The sequence below is a fragment of the Musa acuminata genome, chromosome BXJ2-6 (genome assembly GCF_036884655.1).
Source record: "Musa acuminata AAA Group cultivar baxijiao chromosome BXJ2-6, Cavendish_Baxijiao_AAA, whole genome shotgun sequence".
NCBI classification, from domain to species: domain Eukaryota; kingdom Viridiplantae; phylum Streptophyta; class Magnoliopsida; order Zingiberales; family Musaceae; genus Musa; species Musa acuminata.
In genome coordinates this window covers 35,549,421-35,571,717 of record NC_088343.1, presented here as the reverse complement: position 1 = coordinate 35,571,717, position 22,297 = coordinate 35,549,421, and the positions used below count along the sequence as shown (strand labels likewise).

The window sequence follows — 22,297 nt, the reverse complement described above, 5'->3', positions numbered from 1 at the left end:
TGCTTTGATGAGGAATAAAGGGAGGGGGAAAAGGTGGCGAGGCCACTACATTTTGATGACGATCAATAACTCACTTGCAAAACAGCAGTATGTGACCAGATATGCCAAGAATATGCCCCTCTCTCTCTCTCTCTCTCTCTCTCTCTCTCTCTCTCTCACTTAAAAGAACAAAACAATCTTTGATGATTGATTCCTTCCTTGTATATTTTTTTTTCCTCTCTCTCTTTCTCTTTCTCTTTGCCTTTTGGTGTGTCTAACACTAGATATTTCTGCCCTACAGTAGATTTCCATGATTCGGAATAAAAAGATTGTTCTAGTGCAACAGCTGACCACAGTGAAAACATGATGTGTCCAAAAACCACGGTATGATCTTCACGTAGCTTAAGTTTTTAGATGGTAACAATGATCACAATTTATGTTCTGATTACTTTAGTTCTTGATTTTGATGCTCGTACAAGGATACTTCTTCCATCGATTACATTTGAAAATCTACCTTTTGGGCTCTCTTTTAATTTGGTATTTCGAGCACCAATGATTTTGATTCAAGAGGGGAAAGAATAGGAAAGGATTGAGTTTCAATTGGGGCAGACACTAATCCTATGTTATTTAAAAATTAAATAGAGCGTAAATTTAAGTTTCATATATTTAACTCAAAAAGATTAAATATAAATTGAAGTTGTTTGGTTTGGAAAGGGTGAACAATAAGGTTGCTCATCTTATACCCAATCAAAAAGCGAACCGAATAAGCCTTAGTCACGGGTTGAACCCTCAAACCACATGTTTGACAGAAAAAATATTTTAAAATATATTAAACATTTTAGAATTATATATAATTAAAATCTAAAATATTAAAAAAATTTAAAAATATATAGTAAATGACAAAATTGATAACATTAACCAACATTATAAACATAACTATTGATACTAATTACTCTAAACTATATTAGTTTTAATTTGTTTCTCATATCAACCCTAATTTCATTATTGACATAAAAATATCCGCTAAAATAAATAATAAAAAAATTAAGTTAAAGAAATTTGACTAATCTTTTCTTATTTTATAAAATTAGATCAATTTTATATAATTCGATTGGTTCATGCGGGTTATCCAAAAATGATTAATCACTTTTATCCTAGTTTTTCAACGTATGAATCCAATAATTAAATAGGACCAATTAATGGTTTGGTTCCTAATTTTTTAAATCCAATTACTCGGTTTGATTTGGTTCCAGTAACTATACTCATATCAACTGAGACCAGAAAATAACATCTCTATATTTAGAGCTAAAACCACTTAGATGCGCTCTCCCTAAACCTAACCTCGTGAAGGGATATACTTGGCTTGCTTATTCCCAATTTTATATATATAGGCTTTGAGTTATTTAAATATAAATAAAATAAAATTCCAAAGAAACTGGAGCCAATTTAAAGTTGTTAATTAGTTATTATTATTATCCATTCCCAAATAACAAAGAGTTCTCGGCGCCCATCCGTTTCCGTGCCGGATCCGTTACCACCAACCGATTCCCCGGTTTCGCAAATAGAAAGAAGGCTTCTACACCATCAGTGACGCCAACATCAGTTCGTTTCCCAGCAGGTATCCCCCGCCGGCCGCAGCGGACGGCAGAGGCAAACGCCGGAGCCACCAGCACAGCACCAAGCGGCGGATCTCCGCCAGCCTCCGTCGGAGCCCAGCGGACTCGGACCGAAGACGCTCGTTGTCGCGGCGGAAAAGGAGGACCGAACGGTTCACACGCCCGAGCCGGCCGGCAACGGCTCGGTTCTGCGCCCTGAGTCGGTCCGCCTCGGACCGGAGACCCTCGAGTTGGCGCCGCCTCCGTATACGGGACCGTCTGGCGGACTCCCGGTTCGAGATGATGCGGAGGCGTCGCCGCTCCTCCTCGACCGAGACCGCCAGCCGGCGGGTCTCCGCGACGTGAACCAGTGGGGTTTTGTTCCCACGGGTGAGCGCCGGCTCGGGCTCGTCGAGGAGAAGGAAGTCGAGATCAAGGAGGACCGGCTCGTGGTCCGACATGGTGGCGCACCGGCGGGCAAAAATAGACCGTGCGGTTCGCCGTCAGCGGGAGGAAAAGGGGGGGGGGGGGGAGGAGAAGAGGCAATGGGGGGAACAGTATTTATACCTGTGACGGGCGGGAGTCAGCCAACGGGAAGAAGATTCATACGTGGCAATGTGCTCATGGACAGTTTTAGTTGGACCTTGGATGGGCCCGGTCTCGTTAAAAAGGCACTATGGATCCAATGTTTGCCGTTCGGAAAGAGAGACAGACGTCGAATCCATCTCTTCCGTTCATGGGTGGGTATTGACGGCGGAGATGAAATTGTTCATTGTTTGTGCGATATGTAAAACACCGGATCCAACGCTGCTATGACGTGATCTTGGGCCATATTAGCTTAATCGCGAAGCAACAAAGCAGGGTTGGGTCGGATTCATGTCAGTTTCCAGTTGGTAAAATTAGACGAATCGGGCCGAATAGGTAGGCTTGCCAAAGGAATACAGAACAAGGCTTCTACTTATAATTTACCCCTCCTTTTGATGAATAAGTTGCATTTTTGTAATCAAATAATCTAGAACTGACTTTAATTTAAATTATGAAAATTCATTGAACCTACAACTAAACTATGTTTAAAAGAAGAAAATTATGTTTTGGTTGGTCCTTACATTCTTTTCATTTCTATGTAACCAGGGGGGAAAGAAGACCCCGTCTTTCTCTTTCTTGTATCTTCCCACTAATTGTTCTATCCTATCCTAATCCAACAAAGAAATCCACACACCTCACAATGGTGGACATTATGTTCTGAAGAGATGGGAGCACAATTCCAAGCATCTTTATTGGCACTAAGGTTAGGGTTTAATTGGAAGCTGGAAAGTGGGGAGACACCCATGTGAATCCAAAAAGCTAGTTCTACCTTAAGCCTCTGAAGAGGCTCCACAGGTGAATGCATCATAAATACAAGGGACTGACTATATCTCAAAAGACAGCTGTATGTTAATTCTATGCATCTTAGAAAGTTCTAGGTTTCCAATATCTTTTAACAATTATCAAAATTATGAAGATTTCAGAATAAGCAGTATAAATGTTCTGAAAGTAATGCCTTCAATGAACTTTACCAAACAAAGACAGAACATATGTATGGCAGACACGACTTAACTTACCTGTTGAATGTTTTATCTCTGCAACCTTTTTAAGACCAACTCATTTCTTCCAAATCAGACTATTGTTAGCCAGAAAGAAAGAACATATATTGAAGTAACGGGTGATCAGAGCTAGTTAGGGCATGTGCCTAGTACTAGATATGTATATATTTGTATGGCATGCAAACATGTAGTATCTGTCTGAAACTTTTCTATGTTTTCCTATTTGACTAAAAGAAGACATATCTAAGCCAGACACCCACAAATTTTGTTTTTTTTATGTCAAAATGATTCAAAGAAATAAAGTACAGAGTTTACCAAGGAGTCCTTGCGGCTTTTCTTGGTGGGCATATTTACAAAATCTGCCTGAGCTGCCTTTGATCCCAAGTCCCATTGAGCACATTAGCTCGAGTGTCTGTTCAAATTAAATAAAGTTGTTAAAACAACAAATCAATAAGATCATGATGAACAACAATTGACTAGCTGGGTGCACAATTGATGTGGCTGTCATGATAGCAGCATATTCCTCTTGGTCATAGTTCCCAGTAGCCCGTCCATTTGCATCAATTCTCCCTCTTTGATGTCACAGTATCATGACTCCAGAAACTGGTCGGAGATTTCTACATGTCCACCGGGGGACTAACCTGGAAGAATCAACAAGTAGAATACCATGAATACTAAAAAATGACTTGAGAAGATAACAAATGTATGTTTCTCAGGATTGTCCCAGCATTCCTATAAATGAGTTGGGGTGAAAATTTTCATACATCAGAATATAGCATCTCAAAAAGATGTCATTATGAGAAAGAGACATACTAGCTATTAATCCCAAACTCATTTGCATAACTACTACAACTAATAACATAAAAAATCAAGCTTCCAAGTGCAGTTAAGGCAAGTTTGACTGTATCTGATCACCGAATATGTCTAGTAAATACTTGTCAGCAGAATCAATCCTTGGACCAAAATGGGAACAGGAACAGAAGTCTACAAAATAATGGCACATAACACAAAAATTCATTTAATTGTTCAACTCAGTGATTTAAGATCTGACATTTGGAAAGCATTTAATCTAGGCATTCAGAAAACTAAGATGCAAAATATTCTATGGCATCAATATTAAACATACTGAAGAAAAGAGTAAAACAACAATGCATCAAAGAGAGTAAAAAAATTACAATTTTCAACAGTCTCATCCTAACAGCCTTCTCTATTGATGCCAAAACAAAAAAGAAAAATAGCATGAAGTATAGCAAGCATGCACCACATGACCGAGAAAACCATATGAGGATAATCAGAAAACTCATTATTATTTTGACTTCATAATATTCTCATCCAGCATTAGAGGTTTAAGCTCTCCATGCATTCCTTTTCCATTTCATAATATCTACTACCTATTCATGTTCACATACAATTCGATCATTGCATGGTATGATGGTATAACCTTCAAACCAAACTATGCTAAAAACCTAATATGATCAGTTTATTCATCAATATCAACAAGAAGGTTTTTGTTGTGTTCTGGATACAGGATGAACTTACCTTGAACAACAAATCATGTGCAATGTATTCCCAAGGCAATGAGATGGACATCAGGCAGCACTTTAGGGGTAGAAGTTCACCATCAGATTGCCTGTTGGGAGATGTAGCAGCATAAGCATGCTTTGCCAACACAGAAGCAGCAGAAGCAGCTCTGTGGACAATAGTTCCTAGGTCGATCCCTGAGCCTTTCCTAGATAAATGAACTGCTGAAGAAAGAGCTGCATTCTGGTGGCTTTGATCTATAATACAGCAAAGTTAATGTTTTAAAAAAATCTGTCGTCACAGGAGAACCACCTTACCTAAGGTCTCTTAGAAGTGTATTAAAACTTCAAACTTTCATCTTTCAAGTGACACATGTTGAAACTATGTTTTCATGCCAATCTTTTTTAATTAGATATTAACTAGATATTTAATTTCTCCTTTTTTTCCCCAAATAACCTTGGAACATGCAAAATTCATAAAAAAATTTCAGAAAGAAAATGTCATGGACCTGCTATTCCAGAAACTGCCACTTCAACCTCCCCACGTCCACCAGGGCCCCGCATGTAAATCTTGTCAGTTTTTGTATGACCATGGCCCATTGACAGAAGGCTCCCAAATCTAGACTTTCCAGCTTCAAAAGTAAAAAAAGAAAATTCATGATGAGAAACTTTTAGCTAGGTAAATATAACTAATCAATTAAGGCATCATACTCAAAACAAGAGGTGGGACAAAAGCAGATCTGTTCAAAGTTTTATGATCAGATTTACCATTTTATTTTCAACTGCTCATGCTTACCATCAATCAGGTGCAAATACTTTTTCCCACTCTAAAACAAGAGAATTGTAGGATAACCAGTGTAACTAAAATAACTTGATAACAGCAAGAAGGATTTTACATAATTCCAACTAAGACAAGCCAATATACATCAAAAGATATCATGGTAAGCAAATAAAAAGATCCAATATTAACATGTGCGCAGACTTACAGGAATCCAACTTAGTTTTATCATCATACAAGTTCATCTAAAGGAGATTTTATATAGAGAAAATTATGAGTGATCATGACCTAATAACTAATCCTTCAACTGATATATGCAAAACACAGAGTAATCTTAGTTTCTGTAGCACATCAACCAATGAAGAGAAATAACTCACAACAATTATTTACAAAGTCAAAGATCTCCAAAAGATACTGGACCCTGATTACATCAAATATAAGTTTGGCAAAACTTTAATTCTAGGATCCGAAGACAAATCGAAGGCAATGCATCAGTACCAGTAGGTACTAATCCATTAAAGTTCTCAATAATTAGAATGCAGTGACTTCTTTGTCAGCAATATAATTCTAATTGCAGTATATGAGGCATATGTCAGGAGACATCTTTGTTGCCTTGCTTGAGGACTATGCAGCCTCCATATGCAGCTAACCAGCATAGGCCTGCCTATATACCCAGTAGCTACGTAAGCAAGTTCAATGTGCTAGAGACAGTCTTGTAAATTGCTCCTGTGATCTTGCTAAACTATTGTGATGACTTTGCATGCATCCTGCTGATGTTGACTGTGCAGTCACATAGGTCGCACAGATAGCAGCATATGCAAAATATGATGTTATTTTCTTGTGTCTCTCTCCTTCTCGTTATACCAAAAATAGAATGTGCAACATCAGATTATTCCTTTTACTCTGCAACCTGCTTACTTTACTGATCAAGAATTGACTCAAATAAGTTAGACATGTGCCAAATAAGACCCTCTAATATACTGCTGCTAGCAAAAAAGATAATGTTCTTTAAATTTTACAATTTGAACATAACAAAATATCCTACTACCAAAATGTCAATACTACCTCCAAGTTCTTAAATTACAAATAGGTCCCCATCCCTCCACCTTTTTCTTTTACACTAACTTGTGAATGCTATTCACCTTAACATTTCCCAGTTGTCATGGCTGTTCCTCTTTTTCTTCTTTGCACCGACTCTAAAACTCCATTCAGACACCAAAAGTCATAGGCAAGGCAATTGCAAGGACTTAAATCTCAGTCCAATACTGGTTTTCATAAGCAATTGGACTGATAGCACACAAATAGCACTGTTGACCTGTATCACTTACTAGAAAAAGATAACAAAATAATAAATACCACAGGCGCTAGGCCACACCTATATGGTTTGGCACTGATCAGGATCAATAAAATACAAGTGTGTATTGATCATTGCAACCACCAGAAAAAATAATAAAAGAATAAATACCGCAAGCACTAGGCCACACCTATATGGTCAGGCAGTGATCATTTATCAGATAAATAAATATGACTCTGTATTAATCATTGCAATTGAATTTTGATTACTTAGATAACTGTATGGACTTTGGAATACATGAAACCGCTTCCACCTTAGTCATGAGGCAGTGTGAAAAACAGTGTTCACATTGCAAAGCTGTTCACATTAATGCACATTTTGAGTTGCAATCAACATTTTTGCAAGAAAGTCAGACTGACAGAATGGCTAATTGGAACTTTTGGGTGCAAATTTGGAGTTCAAGTAGGCTCACTGATGGTGGATTCAAAAGTAGGTAGGGAGTCTGAGACGAGCGGAGTATCTAGGGATTTGAAAGTTTTCGAAGAGGAGTTGAGTTAGGCAATTTGAACATAGGGGTATTTTGGTCATTTGATCTGTAGGTCTTTTAACACAATTTTCAAGTTAGCTGATATTTTGGAAGGAGCAGTTGTAATTCTGTTCAAATATACATCTTAATCAAGTAAATAACAGAAAGGTGCTTCTCGTAACATAACAATAATAGAGGATTTAAAATGTAATTATCTGACAAAGGATATTACCAGAAAGTTTTAAGTGCGAATTTTGATAAGACCAGGCACCTTTTGTGATATCATAATCTTAAAAGGGCTCAAGATACTTTTCCCTAAAACAAATACTTGGAAGGCCATTCAACTTATCTTGAAGTTCAAAATTTCCACACCTTACGTCTATCCATAAACAAGAAACTATGAAATACTCACCATCATATGCTTCTCTAACCATCTGATAGCTGACGAATCCTGAGAAGAGAGTAAGCTGCAATCATAAATAATGCTATTGTCAAAAGTTCACCCATATATTCTTTAAAAACTGCAGGACCAAGGGCAATCAGCATATCAGCTATAATTCATTCAGAAGAAGGAATAGATAACATGACAAAAGAAAATTCTCCATAAAACATCTGTAAACCACAAACTTATAAGGAATTTTCTCCTTCATAAACTACAACAACTTCTGTGAAGTTCTTTATTTCATAATTTTCCATGAAAGTAATATATTATTTTATAACTCATAAGGAATTTTCTCCTTCATAAACTACAACAACTTCCGTGAAGTTCTTCATTTCATAATCATGACCATTAAGTTCATTTTTGTAAATTTATTTTCAATGACAAAAAACTACCCTAAACTATTAGAGGTCAACTCTCAAATTTTACGGTTTGAAATTTTTGCAGAACACTCATTAAAATTCCTTTTACATGGCTCCTCTTATCATTTAAGTGGCTCTGACATTTTGTGGGGGAAAGTGCTGGTCAATCTTACTATTTTAATGATACAAATCTAACAATTTAGTGCTTGACTAGATCCATCTGCTGGTCACATGCAATTATAGTCTCTTTACTGATACTTATCCAGTCTTGATGCCTAAATATGAATGAATAACTTGTCCATCAAATTCCATTAACAATTAATGGTAGTTTATGGCTATTTATTAATAGACACCCTGACCAAAAAATACCCCAATGAGAAGAAACCACACAATTGATGTACATATCTAAATATTTTCTTTAATCAAGCCAATTCATGCCTGCTCATGGAAAGGGTAAATAAAAATAAGAAAACATACATCTATTTGATCATTTTAGCATTAATATATAAAATAAGAAAATGCAAATCTTGGTTTTAGTAATCTGACTGGTAGACTACTGGTACACCAGGTGATAATTTGAACCATAAAAATCTAACTGATAAGATTTTAATGATTGTTTTACAGATATTGCAAAACGTAGACTTTGAATGTTGGTCTCTGGTAGTTCAGCACAGTTTCTTGTCATTGATACTGTTGTGGAAATATGATATAAAAAACTTCACAGAAATTATAGTAGTTTTTGAAGCAGAAAAATCCTTGTAAGTTTGTGGTTCACTTTTCTTGTGAATATCTCATGAAGATCTCAACAATTATAACTAAAGATGTTCCTATTGTTTTAATATTGTAGTAGTAGTTTACCGGGTGATACTATCACCCATAAAAAATAACAAAAAAGTACCATATGACTCAATACTAATTCTTAGACAAACTAGTAATATTAGTCAATATGTAGCATACAAATCCTTATTTAAAATCAATGCAATGAGAAGCACTTTGTAGTTTGTATTTGTAATGTATATTGCAAAGTTGTGCCACAATTCCATCGCTTTCTGATTCTATATGCGACTTGACAACATTAAAAAAGAATCCATGCAATGAGGAGTGCTTTGTAATGAATATTGCTAATATTGTGTCCACAAGCCAGATCTTGTGTTGGTTCCATAAGATGCTATAACAACATTAAAAACCATTCTACTTTTTCCAACCACATGATAGATCAAAGGATCAAAATCTTTATTTTAAATATTTGCAGATTCAAATATGCAGTAAATAAACTTATATAACTGACAGAAAGAATCTTTAATGCTAACTTACTTCAGTTCACGACTAAATAGAAATTTTGAGTGCATCATATGGGGCATGCTCTATTTTGCATCAAAAGAATAAAACAGTGTCCCACCATGCTGAATAATATCATGCCAGTGTTGGCAGTATGCTTATGGACAAACCTAATATTAAACACAGGCACCTTTATGTCATGTGGTCATGCAAATGTTAGTGCCTTGCTGCCATGGTATGGCATGGTCAGCATGCTTCACTCAGAGCATGAAATTCACAAATCAAATTTAAATGAATATCAACAGCAACAATAATGATCACCACATGCAGCCACGAAACACTACATACGGAATGAGGGATACTATATTGCAACAGAATTAGACTATTAAACAACTAAACCTTAGATGGCTTGGCTTCCTCCACATCCTTGTGTACATTTACAGGCCTACTAGAGTTGCACTCTGGGAGATCCTCATCTGTTGGAAAAGCTGGTCCACCATGTGCATTGAGAAGTACACAGTAGCAATGATTTCTTTCGGACAAAACCTAACCAAATCGAATCCAAATCTTTTTCTAAGATCTTTCAAGTAGAGAAAAGGAATGAATAAGAAAAGACAACTGAATCCAAAAACACGATAATATATCTTTAGAAATCCCAATGACAAAGAAGGATAAAGAAATCAGCATCAACACGCATGGCATACCAACTAGTGGTAAAGTAATGAATAATATACAATCATATTAACCAGACAAGATTGAGGCATTTGTGATTGGCACCAAGGAACTCTTTACTGCCTGGATCAGTATGGTATGGGCGATATTTATCAGTCCAGCAGCCGATCGAGACTTGGACAAGCCTTTACCATGTTATTCAAGACTGGTGTAAGGGATTACCACCCAGTACAAGCACGATAACATGGGTCTACACCAGAGTTGAGACGATAAGCCTTCTCAGTTTAGACCAATCCAAAGAGACCCATTGCAGGTTTAAAGCTCCCTCCCTTTCCTTTACTCACAAATCTCTTCTAAATCTCTGTCAACTCTCTTCCAAAATTATTAAAGAACATTAAGGGAGGGCTCTTTGCTCAAGAAGATTGAATTCAAAAACCCAATCTGATTTCTCCTCAAATCAAGGTAAACCAGAACCCAATCTCTAAGCGTATCTCAAGCAATTAGTTAGGATTCATGGGTACTGTTCCATCCTTAGCCTAGATCATTTTTATTTAAATCTAATATTGGGCTTGATTTAAAGGTCTAGATTCTTGTAAATCAGAATGAATCTAGCATTGATCCCTGAGGATCTTGCCTAGATCTGTGCTAATCTACCCAGATCCACGTAAATCGACGGCACTGACTACTAACACACTATTGCATCAGTGTCACATTATTTACCAGTATTAGATCTCATAGTAGCAGTTCTATTCATCGGTCTTATAGATGCACTATATTAATCTCCATTTTCACCATACTGAGGACCCCGATTCACCTATCACTTACTGTGGAAAGAGCAAATATATGTTCAGTTTTATATCTAACTCATTAAACTTCTTTCTGTGTATATGTATTCTTTAAGATACTACTTTCAATCCTATATATATATATTTATGTGTTTCTATATTGTATTTTATTGTAATCTAAATTAAAATCACTTGATCACTATTGTAATTGATCGTATTTGTCAAGAATATATGATAAAAGAAATAAATTAGAGTTTTTATTTTTAAAATTTTGGACCTTTTTCCTGTAACTGCGATACGTACTACAAACCATGTTGGTGTCAACCAATATGTACAAGACCTATACCAATCCAAGTCTTTTTTCTTTTGGTACCATTGTACAAACCAGCATACCATGTGTTGGTATGCTGATTCATACAAGACCTGTAACTGTTTGGGCCTGGACCAGGACCACAAAGTCAATTCCATTGTTGGCACAAACTTTTTCTAGGATGTATAAGAATGAAATTAAATGAAACCTCCTAAAGCCTGACCTTTTGTTCTCATGTGAAAGCAACATGACTCACCAATCTAAAATATATTATGGACATTTTTATTTCCAACATTTTTTACCAATAAACTTCTCCTAAAAATAATTAATAATACCAACAAAAATAAGCCATAATTTCCCAAATATTTGGGGATTTATTGGTGATAAATATACAATGAAGTTCACAAAATGAATAACATCAGTGGTCAAAAGGAAAACCTAGCTTTTTATTAACTTAAATGAATTGACCTCAATGATTGAACAAATAAAATAAATTTGAAATGATAACCAATGTAGCCTTCATAATCTAGTTGAACAAGAATTAAATGTGACAAAATCAGTCGAGAAAATGATAAGCTTCTAGAACTACACATCACCACCATCTTTTTCACAAGGAAACCTATATAAGGACATGGAACTAGTGCTGAAAATTGAATTCATCAGAGCATGACAATGAGCTTAGAATAAAAATAACTGAAATTTTCTCAAAAACAAATTAAGACATATTACCACAGCATCAAAAGTGTCATCAAAATCATCAACTGAAAAACAGATATTTGGGTATGCAGGTAAAGTTTCTGCAGCCTGAAAAAAGAGAGATGGATATTAGAAGAAGAAAGATAGGGACTGAACCTGACAATTATAGGACTAACCTTTTTATGGTCCAACTGAAAATCAACACGGCTTGGCGATGCATAAACAGTCTTTACAACCTGATCCAGTAATTGTATGATTAAGGGGAAAACAAAATATTCAACAGGCAATGGATAACACTCACTTTCAATAAATAAGAAACAATGACAAAAGAAACTCAAAATTGGTATTTGACCCTAGGATGATTGGCCAAGATATGCAAAATATGGTTGAAAGTTGAAAGAACGGCTATAATTAGAGGCCTTTCTATGTTAATATAAATTCTAGTCATTTCCTGAAAAGTTAATGATGTGTTGGATTATCACATACATATGCCTACTGGTTTCATTTTGCATATATATCCCTCTTTAGTCTTATTAGCACATAGACACACAAAGCGTAATAAACTTAAAAAGGATGCAAAGCAAGACACAACTTATTTAACATGATCAACAATAAATGTCCAAGCACCAAAATGAACATTCCTAACCTCTGACATTTGTCCTATGAAAAAGTGGTCATATAAAGTGTGACTAATTAATGTGTGTAAACGAAAATTTATAAAGTGTGTTTAGTTTAGAAAATTTGGTGATGTTCCATAACATGATAGACCAGTTGGCCTCAACACAAATTTATTTAATCTGAACTGTTGTAAGCTTAGGCAATTGAAGCTCAGAATGATTTTAAAGATGCAGAACCATTTTCAACTTCCAATCAGAAAACAAGCCATGTCAAGCCAAACATAAAAATTCAGAAACAAGGGAATAGAAATAAGAAAATTATGAAACAATAATAAAATAATTGAAATTATAATTTGTTAACAAATTGACTTTAGAATTACATTCTAGTTGGACTAGATGGAAGTAAAGAGATTGAAATTCATGACCAAATACATTTTTCCCAAATAAATAATGGTAAGTATTTACAACACATGTAAAACAGTGAATTTCCAGTGCCAAAAAAAGGTAAGGATTTGTTTAAAAAATGAAAATATGCACTAGTCTAACACTTCCATTCTTTGAGAGTATCCACAAGTGTGGTTTAGTGACATTTCCTTTTCATGAATATATCAACAAAATTTGAAAAAGCATGCAATCTTTCTTTCAGAAGACAAAGAATTTATTTGAATAAATCAAGTATTAATTAGTTTGAATAAAAGTTAATCCCAAGATGTTAATCAACTTTTTTGCAGAAAAAAAATCATCAAGTTAAACATATGAGCACGTGTGATAGAGAGAGAGTTCATTGGTATAAATACCTTATATATTGGTGAAAGTGATATGTCCTGCCCACTTTGACGTTGCTCCAGATCTTGTTTACTGACAGTGAATTACCAAATAAAAGCAAAAGACAAGAATCTTCATGAATCTAATATGGTTGAGAAAATAGAATGATTAACATCTAAAAATCCAACTTCAGTTCTTCAGATGTAGTATTAGAATGCATTATTGTCTAATCATTTTCTTGGAGCAATTCCACAACAATCTTTATAGGTTTCCAAGTAAATTCAGTTCTTTAGGATCAGTAAGCATCAGGGTAACTCTGTAAACTGTAAAGTCTTCTCTTTTTACCCTAACTGGGCAATCTCATTCACTACACAACTTGAATCAAAAGATTTGGAGATCAACTTATGACCATCATTTTGCATACGGGTGAAAATATTACATAGCCAATCCAGGTAATTCATATATTCAAAAAACACATTAGAAACCTAAAAGAATGTCCGTATTCTGTTCTTAATTAGGTTGGACACACAAAACAATAGACAAGAGTATTCTGTATCAGGCATGAGCAGTTACAGAATCCCACAAAAATCAACATCAAGAGGACATCAAGCTTTTCTCCGAGTGAAAGACTGTACTTATCCCTAACAACAAGCTACAACTAATAATCCTTAACAACAAGCTACAACAGACTTTTAAGACAAAAGATCAGAGTGAAAGCATACATGTGCTAGGGACACATGAGAGAAGAAAAATGCATATTAAACAAATTAGAGTCTGCATTCACTAAGTGACACTAGAAAATCGAAAAGGCTAATTCATTATTGATTTGATTTCTTATAAAGCAGGTAGAAAGGCTAATAAATCGATGAATATAAGTTCAGACAGTAAACAAATGGGATCATTTACCAATAACAATAAGTTTCTATTGCCACAAGAAAAATACTATCATTTTCAAAAGTAAGTCAAAAGAAAGGTACCTGCAAATTGCAACTGTGACAGTATATGATGTGTGGGCAATCAAATTTAAGTAAAAGGAACGTCTCCAATCCACACATGCAGAATCTTCACCAACTACTTTCTCCAACTGCAGCACATTAAGAACAAGAAATTTATGTGGTTATATTTCATAGTAAAACATACTAACAGTGTTCCTGTCAGTTCAATATTCACTCTATTTTTAAAGGCATGCCATGTTGAAACTCAAAAGTGCATCCATTAATCTGCATATGTCATATGGACTTCCATTGAGATTTAGAACATTAAATAAAACCATTTACCAAAAAAAGTTAAAACCTAACCAACTATAATTCCAATTTAAATCAAAAGAAATTAAAGCAATGGAAAGATGATGAACTTGTGAAGTTGTTCTTACACAAAGTTCCTCAAGTTCCTTATGCAATCCACAGAATCAAAATCATGTTTGACAACCTAGTAACTACAATGTGGAAAACGGTGATATTCTAATTTTCAAATGCAAAAGCACATATTACATGAAACTGAAGAAATATGTATGCACTTGAGCATTTCCAGGTCACAAAAGGACCTGAAGTAATGTAAATGAGTGCTATATAAAGTTGTATTTTTGAATGATTAAGTTCAACTGAAAATCTTAGGTTTGGTTATTAAATCATCCACCAAAATGAACTACATGGAACTATGAAAGTTTACAGAACTTCACAGCTACGGCAAGCACAATATATAAGAAAATTGAACTACATGTTAGTTACCCTGGGGGCCCATCTACGGACAAAGAAAGGAGAACCATCTTCCACATCATCACTATATCCATATCCATGTAAATTCTGGAAGTAAAGACAAAAAGAACAGTTGGGCACAATAATGGAGAAGGGACATGGAGAAAACATTACATACGCTCGAATCATCTCAGGTAATTGAACATTACCATCTTTCTCACAAAAAACACAAGGTCATCCTCTTCACGTCCCTTTGATACCCTCCCACGTAGAAAATACAGATCCAGGACCTCATGCCAGAACTCGTTGTCCATTACAACATCTGAAGCATCCTGTTCATCATGTACCGAATCACCCAGTAGGTTTGAATGTTTCTTCACCATACTCAACAATTCACACCTAGCAACAATATCATTATTTGCAAATATAAATGTGTATAGTTTGATGAAAAGGGTAAATAGACTCCATTCAAAAGTTCAGTTGAGATTGCCAATGATTATAATTGCCAACAAAAACTAGAGGTTCAATCAACAAAAGTCTGTACATGACAAAAGTATATAAGCAATGAACTTCATATGGGTTCCTGTCAACAAAACTTAAATTTTGAGAAATCATGACAAAAAGACCATTTGGTAACAAGTTATAGAATCTTTGCGTTGCTTGCGGCAAAGAATAACGACCTTAATCTGGCACTCCAACACGTAAATGAGTCCAGACGATAAAAATTGCAGTAAGAACACAAATATGTAAATTTTGCTAACTTCAATTCAACCACTAGCAATTTCTGGTAAGAACTTCCGAGGACAAGTGGTTCCAAGACGCCAATTTGCACAGGTCATCAAGAGATAAGCTCCATCGAAACCCTACTTCCAGGCGCATAAAACAGCATAACAGACCTCAAAAGTCCCGAATTGAGCGAAAGGGGCGGGTACCTGGAAGGGGCCTCGCCATCGGAGAAACCACTCGAGATCGAGATCGGCTTCTCGCCGGCCATCGCTACAGCATCCCCCTCCGTGGTCGCCCGGGAAGGGAGGGCGACAGTCCAACACCGACTCTTAATTTCTAGGGTTCCGAAGACGAGCTCGCTGACAGAAACGGAATCGAACACGAGCGCCGGTCGGAGAGCCGCTTCGGTTCGTCGTGCAACGGCCACGCGCTGCTATCGACGACGCGCAGATCCAAGACTGGATCCAAACCTCGTCGGTCACCTTAAACCATTCTTCCTTTTTTCAATTATTTATATATTGGATAAATTCCAAAAATAAAATCATTTTTTGGACTTCTCTCAAAATGCCCTTTTTTCATGTTCCTCAAAGGAGTGTTCCTAATATTTGAAATGCACCCTTACAAAATAATTAGAAAATTTTCCTATTATAAAATTTGAATATATTTATAATATATTTAGAACCTCCATCAAAATATTATAAATCTATTTAAAAATATTATAATCGAGATAAATTCATTCAAAACTTAATATAAATCAAATCATATATAGAAAATAAGAATTGCAAATAAGTATCATTATGAATTTAGGAATAAGAACAATCATATAAATAGATTTTTTAATAGATTTATATTATTTTAAAAAATATTATAAGTATATTAAAAATATTATAATTGAGGAATTGAATCGATTCCTTGTATGGATCGATCCAATCGATTCATCATATGGCGAGTAAGTGCGATGGGTGAGCGATGGGCGAGCAAGATCAACAATAAGTGCGATAAGTGATATGAGCATGTTAGAAGGAGGAGGGGAGGAAAAAATCGACAGGAAAAAGAAGGTTATATAAAATTAATAATTTAAAAATAATAAATTTATATTTTTATCCTTTTCTTTCATGCCCTTTTTGCACATGACAATATGTGCGATTTTTTTTCGTTAACGAAATTAACGACGTAAAGAGAATTAAAATTAAATATTTTACTTTCGTAAGTATAGATATCCTAATATTATTTTTTAAAATATAGGGAACATGATAGTTACTGCAAGGGGATAATATGTAATTATCTCTTTCTTTTTTTATTATGCAAGTATCTCGTTATCGATAGGTGTAATATTATTCATTTTTAAATTGTTAGTGATCATAAATAATTTTTTATTATTTTAATATGAGAATTTATTTAGTAATTTTGTATTCATCCTAAAATTTGAATGTGATTTATAAAGGTTTTATGTTAAGTTAGTAAAAAAAAAAGGAGTGTGTCACCTCATGCTTGCTTCTTGTTGGCAGCGTAGTGGCATTTTGATTGATGCTTGTCACCATGTAATATTATGTGTTATCTAAATATTTATAATTAAAAATTAAAAGTAAGAAACCTTACTTAATTAGAGCCTTTCTACACTCTATCAGATAAGAGAAGCATTGGAGGAGAAGAAGAAGAAATTTGTTTTAACTTTTGCTTGAGGAATTTGGATTAATTCAAGATCTTCGGAATTAGCTCTAAAGTGAGTGTTCTATTTAATCTTATACTATGCTTGAGCTGACTCTTTCTTATTATGAGTAATTAATTGAGCTTTGCCACCTTAATTAAATTATAAACTTATAATTATGAAATTATGAGTGACTTTCTTTAAACAACTTTAATTTACATAAAACTTGTTTTATTAGAAATTAGGCTCATATGTCTTTCTAAAACACCTTGAATAAATTGGAGTACAATTGTGAATATGGAAGTCTACTACATCTTACCTTACAGATTCTATCAGAAGAAATTGCTCTCATATTTACATAATTCTTGCCTCCACCTTTGGGTAGTTTCATTTTAACTAAAATATTCCCTCAAATGGGACTCATGTTGCTACTTTAAACTCTTTTATCTCTTACTCATTAATTTATATTATAATTGAATAAGTTGTGCATATGTTTCAATTAACTTTGATATTACTTCATACATAAATATGTATGTTTTTATTGTCTCATATCTACTCCCTTTTTTTTATGAGAATATCTTTATTGTACTCCGATATTATTGAATACTTTGATCTCTTTTTTCGAAATGGAAAGTGGATATATTATACTTGTGGAGCCATGGAGCCATGACAAGCTCTAGACTTATGTTATGTTCATCCAGAAATAGTTAAAATTATATTATTTTATGATTCCACTATATTATCAATGTTCCTTTGATATGATTGGAATATGATTTCATCTAAAATCCTTTATCAAATGAGTCTCATATTACTGCTATAAAATCTCTTTTATTTCTTAGTCATTGATTCTTGTTATAATCAAATAAGTTATGCAAATGTTCATGTTAGGCTTGATATTGCTTCATGAATATATATATTTTTGTTCTTTCATATATGTTTTTGATATTTTTTTTAATTAGAAAGTCCTTATTTACTTTAGCATTTATGATATACTTTGGTTTCTTTGCCAGAAATGAGAAGAAAATTATATTATGATATGAAGCCTATACTCTTATCGACTCTAATGACTTTATCATGGGTAAATAGAACTCCCAAACATAGAAGACTAATATCAATTATCATCTAAAAGTTGGTAGATATGTTATGTTATGATCCTAACTTCGTTTTCTATTTTCCTTTGATATGATTCTAAAAGACATGCTTATATGTTGTTCTTTGCTTATATGTTATTGTATGCTCATTTAATATTAAAAAAATAAATAAAATATTAAGCTCATAAATTTTGATCTTGATTTACTAATACGTTGCTTTTCGCACATTTGCTATTAATGAATCAAACGAAATGATAAATATAACCCTTGACCTCATGCCTTGTATTTTGATTTTGATTTGCTTATATATTACTCTTTCGCTTTTGTTAAGTATGAATCATATGAAATGTTAAATATGACTATTGAAATCATGCTTTGCATCTTGATCCTTATGTTATATAATTTGTCATCTCTTTTGCTATGGATATAATAGTCATTTACTAAGCTTTATAGCTCATCTTATTATTAAATAAAATTTATAAGTTAACTTGTCACTTAGACTCATGTTAGATTGGGCCAAGGCAATAAAATATTAGAATATTATGATTTGTTTTGTGTTTTTTTTGTATTATTATAAAAGGGCATTGGTTGTGTGGTTGTCCAAAAATCTAAGTTGGTATTTGTTATTTTGAATGTCAAAAGATATCACGTGATTTGAAAGTTTAAATATGTTAAATACGATATCTCATGCTTTGATTCAACTTGTGATGAATGATTGGCTTATGGATGTGATGTTTCATTCATCTTATGGAAAATGATTGACTCTAGGTTTTATGGAGTTATCAAGTAATATATATAAGTTTTATTGTGTATCATGAGAGCTGAATGCTTTTGGTGTCCTTAATTCTATGTTATGGATTATATGATTTGATTGTTTATAGTTGAAATTTTCAAATCAAAGATAGATTCACACCTTAATATATCTTTATCTATGAATGTTCTTTTGGGGTATGATAATAGAACTATACATATAATCGATCCAAACATTATGGTGTTAAACTATATAGTGATTATAGGGAAATCTAGGAGCGATGTCACATACGCCGGAAGAACAAAAAACATGTGAAGAGTGATACGTAAAAATTCATGAAACTTAAATCCACGTGTGAGGTAGTTATATTTTACCTAGGGAGATCGTATATCCCTAAATCCCTACAGATCTTTAGGAGAGGATGAAGGAGGTCAAGTGTCATCCTCTCTAGCGGTAATCCACATAGTAGGGCTGCGATGATGCTCCTCTAATTGCTGCCCAAATCTCCACACTTGCTATCTGAGGAGGAGAAGGGGAGAGGAGAATAAGAGGTAGCAACTAAGAAAACCTCTAACCTATAAGCCTTTGGTTCCCTCCTATTTATAGATGTTCCTTGTTAACTTAACCATAATGGATCCTACCCTATTTGGTATTAGATCTTCATCCAACTACTTAGGCCTCTTAGATTAGTGGATCTCTATATAATAATCTGTCATTGGCTCTTATTAGATCTCATCTATAGGATACAATAATCCAGTTGCTTATTGGATATCCAATAAGATAGGGGCTCTTGTAGATATTTCATATCCGAACTTTTATTCGTTACAATACATACCATATGTGTGTTATCTTCTAGGCTCAATATCGAGCTGGTCATGAGTCATACTTATCAGAACTCTTTCTAGCTCAATGAATTATTATCTTCATAATAATTTACTCGACTCATCGATTACAGACATACTAGGTCATTACATCATAGTTCTCAAACGATATAGAGGAATTCAATCAATTGAACTTGTCTATCCTCAGTTACCGTATATCTATAGTTTCTTATTCATCTAATACCCCAAAAACTGTATACCGGGCATGGTATTATTAGACTTATACAATTTCTACTTGAGTCTCACTCTAATCGGATTCTCTCGGAGAACTCTTTCTCTATCAATCCAAATAACCCTGGCTAGGGATTTATTTAAGCAAGAACACATGAAATATTCCTCTCATGATACCGAAAGTAGATGATCCTCTATCGACACTCAATAGTCCTCATAAGGTTGGTTGCCACACCCGATGATCAATTGTGCTAGATTTGAAACTTCCAAGCCAATAATTCTAGTATCAAAAAGCAGAGTACTTATATAGGACATCCTTGATGTCTCAAGTCTAAGGAACAAATATACTATTGGGACGACGGAATCGCTGTTTGACAAGAAGGCATCATCAACCATCTAGTATTCTGTAAGCGGATCAATTAGTGAACTCATTCTCCAATGAGTACCTACATTATATCCTTACTATCCCCACACATACAACTATGAGACTTGTTGTCTCCATCATATAGACGGGTATACAGCACACCAGTCTATATGATGGACTGTCTCATTATTATGATCCCATCATGATTCGATTCTCATTGCACAGATAACATGTAATATAAAGTGATAAAATATCAAACAATATCATAAGAAAAAAGAATGCATATTATGTCACATGTACGATCACTCACACGTATGACTAATAGTGATAATTAGTTCATGTGATTAATATGTAAATTATATAAGTTAAAACAATTAGTGCAAAGGCATAAAATATCTTTCTTCTATAGAGTTGAGCTGGACTAAACATATGATACTTTATTTATTTATAGAATAATTAATTGTAAAGATTAGGAGTATCTAGGAGTATTAATTAAATTTAAACTTTTTGGTGGATTGGGATTTGGATTTAATTAAGGATTCAAGTGGGAAAAGTCTTTAGAGGACTACAATTTGCTCCTATAAATAAACATTAGGTCTTAAAGAAAAGCATAAAATTTTGGAAGCTTGAGTGATAATAACTCAAGAGTCTTATAATTGATCTTATATATTAAAAATTTTAATTTTTCCTTCATTGATGTAAGCATGAGTTGTCGAACCATGTTACATCAGGTTTATGGTATGTTATCTTGATTATTAATATTTAGAAATTCTTTTGGTTTTTAATTTTTTTGGTTTTTTCCCTCCCCAACAAATAGTATCAAAGTCAAAACGATTGAAGATAAAATATTTAACAAGAATATCATTAGTTTTTTTATTAGTTTTATTACGGAGAAGTTTATTAAAAAAATAATTTCACATTATAATAGGGGAGGGTAAAGAATCTTCTTATTTAATAATGTCTAACAAGAATGTTGAAGGACCGAGGAGACAAATTAGAAAAGATAAACAATTAAGATTGAGAGGTGATTAAGGCAAAGTGTATAAGTATTATTCATCCTTGCATCACTAATAATATTATAAATAATATTATTACTGTTGATTCCACCATAGTTATTTTGGATAAGTTAAAAAAGCTTTATCTTACTAAAATCTTAACTAATAAGTTATATCTAAAGTGAAAGTTATTTAGGTTGAGAATGAAGGAAGATAAAGATTTCGTAAAGCCTCTAAACATATTCAAGAAAATATTAGATCAACTAAAGAAAATTGATGTGAAGATTAATAAAAAAGATAAAGACTTTGTTGCTTTTTATATCGCTCATTGACTCTTATAATAATTTTGTAGAGATGATATTAAGTGGGAATGATATAGTAACTCTAGAACAAGTTAAAGAAGCTTTAATATCTCATGTTACTAGGAAAAAATATAAATATGAAAATATAGATGGTGAGATATTAGCTATTCATGGTCGAGGTTGACAATAATAGTTTACTAATGATGGTAGATCTTTGGATGATGTTCAATATTGTAGATGCAAAGAATATGAACATAGATAAAATTATCTAGGGAAAAAGAAATAGAAAGAAAAGATAATGATTGAGATGTCGTTACAATCTTCGAATGTAAAGATATATATTTCAAAAAGAGTTTGCTTTTAGATTTTACTTTTGTTACTCATATTTAGATTTAGAGTATTGTTTTGATTCTTTGAATAACAAGTTAACTAAGTTGAGTCTGGGTGATAATTCAACAATGTAGGTCATGGGTGT

General features: G+C 33.8%; 2 protein-coding genes across 3 annotated transcripts; both read right to left on the bottom strand.

Moving 5' to 3' along the window:
* Positions 1-1,555: 1,555 nt before the first annotated feature.
* On the bottom strand, positions 1,556-2,035 carry LOC103974090 (basic leucine zipper 4). Its single transcript, XM_009388840.2, has one exon. The coding sequence runs from the start codon at positions 2,033-2,035 to the stop codon at positions 1,556-1,558; it is 480 nt and encodes a 159-aa protein (XP_009387115.2).
* Positions 2,036-3,401: 1,366 nt separating this feature from the next.
* LOC103974084 (uncharacterized) lies at positions 3,402-16,104 on the bottom strand. 2 transcript variants are annotated; one of them, XM_009388833.3, is made up of 12 exons: positions 15,826-16,104; positions 15,103-15,292; positions 14,927-15,001; positions 14,177-14,283; positions 13,232-13,292; positions 11,994-12,053; positions 11,851-11,925; positions 9,754-9,900; positions 7,688-7,742; positions 5,187-5,309; positions 4,697-4,935; positions 3,402-3,798 (listed from the first exon to the last, which is right to left on the bottom strand). In XM_009388833.3, exons 1-12 carry the CDS (start codon positions 15,885-15,887, stop codon positions 3,775-3,777), a joined length of 1,218 nt encoding a protein of 405 aa, XP_009387108.2. In that variant the 5' UTR covers positions 15,888-16,104; the 3' UTR covers positions 3,402-3,774. The 2 variants fall into 2 exon arrangements, with proteins under 2 accessions (XP_009387108.2, XP_064969798.1); XM_065113726.1 differs by having other exon boundaries at positions 15,103-15,225; positions 15,826-15,962.
* Positions 16,105-22,297: the final 6,193 nt, after the last annotated feature.